General features: G+C 41.7%; 1 protein-coding gene across 2 annotated transcripts in view; it reads right to left on the bottom strand.

Moving 5' to 3' along the window:
* Ylpm1 (YLP motif containing 1) overlaps positions 1-5,708 on the bottom strand; it is a 78,963-nt gene that overhangs the window by 29,287 nt on the left and 43,968 nt on the right. For both annotated transcript variants that reach the window (XM_026780114.1, XM_005343356.2), the window contains exons 7-9: positions 1,448-1,862; positions 531-623; positions 129-318 (exon numbers count right to left, since the gene is read on the bottom strand). In XM_026780114.1, coding sequence (XP_026635915.1) covers positions 129-318; positions 531-623; positions 1,448-1,862 — 698 coding nt within the window. The remainder of the gene's footprint in view (positions 1-128; positions 319-530; positions 624-1,447; positions 1,863-5,708) is intronic.

Genomic DNA, 5,708 nt, shown 5'->3' with positions numbered 1-5,708 from the left:
AAAAGAAAAAAAAAAGAACGAAAAAAAAAAATCACACAACAACAAGAAACCAAAACCAAAAACCTGGCTTTTGCTGAATTTACACATGATATTTTACATACACAGCAAAGACACTTTTCACAGTATACCTGTCATCTCGGGGTCTGCGCTCTCTGTCAAATCGATCCCGCTCATAGTCTAGAACACGATCCCTGTCTCTATCTCGATGTGGTTCTCGGTCCCTTTTAAAATCTCGATGATCTGCTATATTACTTTGACGGTCAAAATAAGGTTCACGGTCTCTGTCTCTATCACATCGATCACGCTGGCCAGCATGTTCTATAAAAACAATACAATGTAAGGACTCTAAGTGTTTTCAGAATTAAAATCAAGAAGTACAATTTAACTTCAGAAGTAGTATAAATCAATGTCTTAAATTTAAGAATTTTAGTGATGTTAAAGGAAAGCCTAATCTTGCTAGGGAGGAAACTCTTGTAACAATTAGGCCGTAAAGTTAAGCTTACAATTACTCTTCTCTTTGGAAACCCTACCTGCATCAAAAGTTGACCTTTCAGGCAATGGATCTGGGCGCAGAGTTATTCTTTCTCCATATGGTATCTGTTCAACTTTATTAGTAGGCATATCTGGCAAAGAAAACCAGGAATGAAATGTAAGAATGAAGCTTAAGAAAACCAAACCTCAGGTTAATATTTCCTGTAGAAATCTGGCATGGTAGTACATGCCTATAATCCTAGCACTCAGGAGGCTGAGGTAAGAGGAGCCAGAGCTTCTGATGAGTCTGGACTACATAAATAAGTTCCAGGACCAGCAAGATAGTGTTTCCCTTCACCACAAAACCAATTCTTGTCAGGTGCACTGGTATACACTATAATCCCAGAACTAGGAGGCTAGGAGCAGGAGTTTAAGGTCATTGTCCTGGCTAGTTTACATCAACTTGACACAAACTAGAGTCATTTGATAGGAGGGATCCTCAAGTGAGAAAATGGCTCCAAAGGTCCAACAATAAGGCATTTTTTTAAAAATTAGTGATTAATGGGAAAGAGCCCAGCCCACTGTGGATGGTGCCATCATTGGGTGGGTGGTCCTAGGTTCTGTAAGAAAGCAGGCTGAGCAAGTCATGAAGAGCATGTCAGTAAGCAGTACCCCTCCATAGCGTCTGCACCAGCTCCTAACTTTAGGTTCCTGCCCTGCCTGAGCTCCTATTCTGGCTTCCTTCAATGATGGACTACAATACGGAGGTGTAAGCCAAATAAACTCTTTCCTTTCCAAGTTGCTTTTGGTCATGGTGTTTCATCACAGCAAGTAACACAGAGACAGAAATCCTCTGCTATACAAGTTGAGTTTAAAACCAGTCTTGGCTAAGAGATCCTGTCTCACAAAACTAAAATCACTAATGAGCAAACAATTTCTGTAAAACCCCAACCAAACGTTCACCATCAATACTCACCTCGGCCATGGCCATAGTCAACTGTATGTTGCATTGGTGGTGGTTTGGACATTGGTGGCATACCTATAGGCACTGGGCCAGGAGGGGGGATGGAAGAATGAACAGGTGGAGGTGGTAATACCGGAGCAGACTGAATTGCTGCAGTGTCTGACTTAAATTCTGAATTCAGTCCTTGATCAACATTTGTATCCCAGAGCCCATAGAAAGAATCTTCGTCCCAGCGTTCTTGTTTCATAGGTTTTCGCTTAATAACTGGAGGAGGAGGTGGTGGTGGTGGAGGCGGAGGAGGTGGTGGTGGTATTGGCACAGGTGGCCTAGTCAGAGGAACAGATGTTCTTGCTGGTGGAGCAGATGGTCTTACAACTGACCCTGGTGGCTTACCCATAGGAGGGCGTGGTCTATAGGATCCTGGAGGCTAGAGAAGAAAGTAAATGGTTTAGTAAGCTAGTCACCACATACACTGTCGCAGATGAGTGGAAATTAAAATCCAGTTCTCAATGAAAAAATTAACATACAAGATATATTCAAAACGTAAAGCTTTTATGTTTTTAAAGACACTAGAAGGCTCAGTGGTTAAGATCATGCCCCGCTCTTGCAGAGGATACAAGCTTACTTCCTCATATCCACGCTGAGTGGACCATCTGCAACTCCAGCTCTAGGAGAACCCAAGAACTCTGGTCTCTGTAGGTACCTACATGCACATATCAACTTCACATATACATAATTCAAACATGTGCACATGAGCACATGCACACACACACACGCACGCACACTCCTGGGGCATGGTGGTGTATACCTTTAATCCCAGCACTTGGATTTAACAGAGTGAATTCAAGGCTGACCTAGTCTACATGGAAGGTTCCAGGCCAGCCAAGACTACATACTAAAACTCTGTCTCATTTTTTTTTTCCTAGACAAGGTTTCTCTATTTAACAATCCTGATTGTCCTGGAACTCACAGAGAACCACCTACCTCTGCCTCCAGAGTGCTGGGATTAAAGGTGTGTGCCACTACTGCCCAGTTTCAAAAAACTTTTCTTAAACAAAAAACATCAGGCTGTGTGGTGGTGGCGTATCTTTAATCCCAGCACTCACGAGGCAGAGGCAGGCAGATCTCTGAGTTCGAGGCCAGCCTGGAATACAGAATGAGTTTCAGGACAGGCTCCAAAAGATACACAGAGAAATCCTGCTGAAAAACCGAAAAAGAAAAAAAGAGGTATCACCATATGCAATAAATATGAGGACCTGAGTTCAAGTAACAGAACTCACATAAAAAACTTGGGGCATGGTTTGGAAAGATGGCTTAGTGGTTAAGAGCACTTGTTAACTGCAGAGGACCTGAGTTCAGTTCCCAGGACGCACACGGTGGCTCACTCAGTTCTAGGAAACCCGATACCTTCTGATATTTTAGAGTATGCATTTGGTGCACAAACATACAAACAAAATACTTACAAACGTAAAACAAAAATAAGTAAACTTTTTTAAAAAAAAAAATTGGAAATGGTGGTACATGCTTGTACTCCTCCAGCTGGGGAAGCAGAGACAGGCAGACCCTGGGGCTTCCCTGACAAGAAGACCTAGCCTAAATGTGAGCCCCAAGTCTGTGAGATATCTACCATCTAAAAGACAAGTATACAGTTGTATAAGGAACAATAACTGAGGTTGACCAGTGGTTTCCATATATATGTACATGTTACCTGTGAACACACACATACACAGAAACATCAGATGGAAAATGAAGACAGGCCACAGAAAAGGAAAGCCTAACTATAGAAATAGCATTCCTAACAAAGTCATTGACTTCATAATATATAAAACTTCTATAACTCTAGCTGGGTATGGAGGCATATCCATTCATCCTTCCAGGGAGGTGGATGGAGATGGATGAGTTCGAGGCCATAGTCAGTTACATAGCAAGTTTGAGACCAGCCTGGACTATGATACCTTGCTTCAAAGATAAAGAAAAACCTCAGCAAATGCTGTGCCACTGATAATCCCAGCACTCAGGGAGAAGAGGTACGTGGAGTTCTGAGTTTAAGGCCAGCCTACCTGGCCAGGTGGTGGTGGTGCACACCTCTAGTCTCAGCACAGAGGCAGGCAGATCTCTGTGAGTTCAAGGTCAGCCAGGCCTACAAAGTGAGTTCTAGAACAGTTAGTTACACAGAGAAACCCTGTCTTGAAAGACAAAATACAAAACATAAAAAGGGCAAGCCTACTCTAACCAGACTAGCACATAATATTCACAGCATAAACCAACAATCCAGATATCAGGCAACTGGTGAATGAATAAACAGTATGTGGTATGTGTGTGTGTGTGTATATATATATATATATATATATACACACACACACACACACATACATACATACACACACACACACACACACACAGTGAATATTACCTAGAGTAAGAAGAAATGCAGTATCAACTCTTGCTATGACATGAACTCAAAAATGTTATACTAAGTGAAAACAGCCAGAAATACCGTACTATAGGTTACATAGCTTCAATGTATATGAAATACTCAGAGAGACAAAACTACAGAGACAGAAAACATACTGCTTGAGGTTAAGGAAGAACTTAAGACGGCACAAATATTTTACTGGAGTAAGATGTTTTAAAATTAGATGACAGTGACACGTACTCAGGGATTTAGTTTAAAAATTAGTGAGGCACTAAGGAGATTGCTCAGTCAGTAAAGTGCTCAAATAAAACACTTTCTTAGTCTATAGGTTGTGGTCTATTTATTTTTCACTGACAGCTCTTTTTGACCTTGGAAACCAACAGTATATATTACTTATGTATTTACTCATCTGTACACTGTGTTTTAAAAATTAAAGTTTTGGGGCCGGAGAGATGACTCAATGTTTAAAAAGCACTGGTTGCTCTTCCAGAGGACTCAGACATGGCAGCTCACAGCAGCTGTCTGTCTTCAGTTCCAGAGGATCTGCCATCCTTCCCTGGCCTCTGTGAGCATTCCACTTAAGTGGTACACTACATAAATGCAGGCAAACGTTCATACTCATAAAATTAAAAATAAATAAATCTTAAGAAAAGGCATATTTTAAAAATAAAATCGGGCTTTTGAGTAAAAATAGACTTTACTAATACTAATTAACATGGGAAAAATTGCGGGGGGGGGGAGGATTTTTCAAGACAGGTTCTCTGTGTAACCCTGGCTTGCCTCAACTCTAAGATCCTCCTGCCTCTTGCTTCCCAAATGTTGGGATTAAGGCGTGCACCACCACCACCTAGCAGGATAGAAAAAACAACATTATTAGTTACCAAATGTGTGCAGAGAGGCTGTGGAGATAGCTAGGACGTTAAGAGCATTCACTGCTCTTCCACAGGACTGAATTTATTTATTTGTTAGGTCAAGACTTAATTTTATTAACAAATATGAGACCAATTGTCTCTGGCCATGTCTGGCAGGTATAAATTTAAAAAGCAACATTATCTAAGCAGAGAGAATGTCTTTTTGTTTTGTTTGAGACAGGGTTTCCCTTTGTAGTATTGGCTGTCCTGGAATTTTGGTCTGTAGACCAGGCTGGCCTCAAACTCACAGAGATCCACCTGCCCCTGTCTCTTCAGTGTTGAAATTAAAGGCACCACACATCTGAGAATGCCTTATTTTTGACTGAAGTTTCACACTTTAGGAATTTAAGATATCCAAAATAAAAACTTGATACACTGGACACTGACCTTGGGCTTCATGCCTATTAGGCAGGCATTCTACCAACTGAGCTTCATCCTCAGCAGTTAGAAGCTAAGGAGCAGCATGGTAAGGCTGATGTTTTAAAAAATGTTTAGAAGGCCAGGCATGGTGGCACATGCCTTTGATCCCAGTACTCTGGAAGAGAGGCAGGCGGATTTCTGTGAGTTTGAGGCCAGCCTAGTCTTACACAGTGAGTTCTGAACCTACCATGGCTACGGAGTGAAAGCCTGAACGGAAAAAAAAAATGTTATGTCAAGCAGTGGTGGTGCACACCTTTAATGCTAGCACTTGGGAGGCAGAGACAGGTGAATCTCTTTGAGTTTGAGGTCAGCCTACCTCTACAGAGCTAGTTCCATTATAGCCAGGACTACACAAAGAAACCCTACCTGTAAACACAAAACAAAAATGTCATTTGGAGGGTGATCTGGTAGAGACACCTGCCTCTAAGCCTGAGGACCTGAGTTTAGTTCTAGAACCCACATGGTATAAATGAAGAAAACTAACTCCTACAAGTTGTCCTCTGACCTCCATGTTCTCCCCCCCCCC

Source organism: Microtus ochrogaster, chromosome 1, assembly GCF_000317375.1.
Source record: "Microtus ochrogaster isolate Prairie Vole_2 chromosome 1, MicOch1.0, whole genome shotgun sequence".
NCBI classification, from domain to species: Eukaryota; Metazoa; Chordata; class Mammalia; order Rodentia; family Cricetidae; genus Microtus; species Microtus ochrogaster.
Note: the sequence above shows the minus strand (reverse complement) of the source record. Positions and strands in the feature narration are given on the sequence as shown.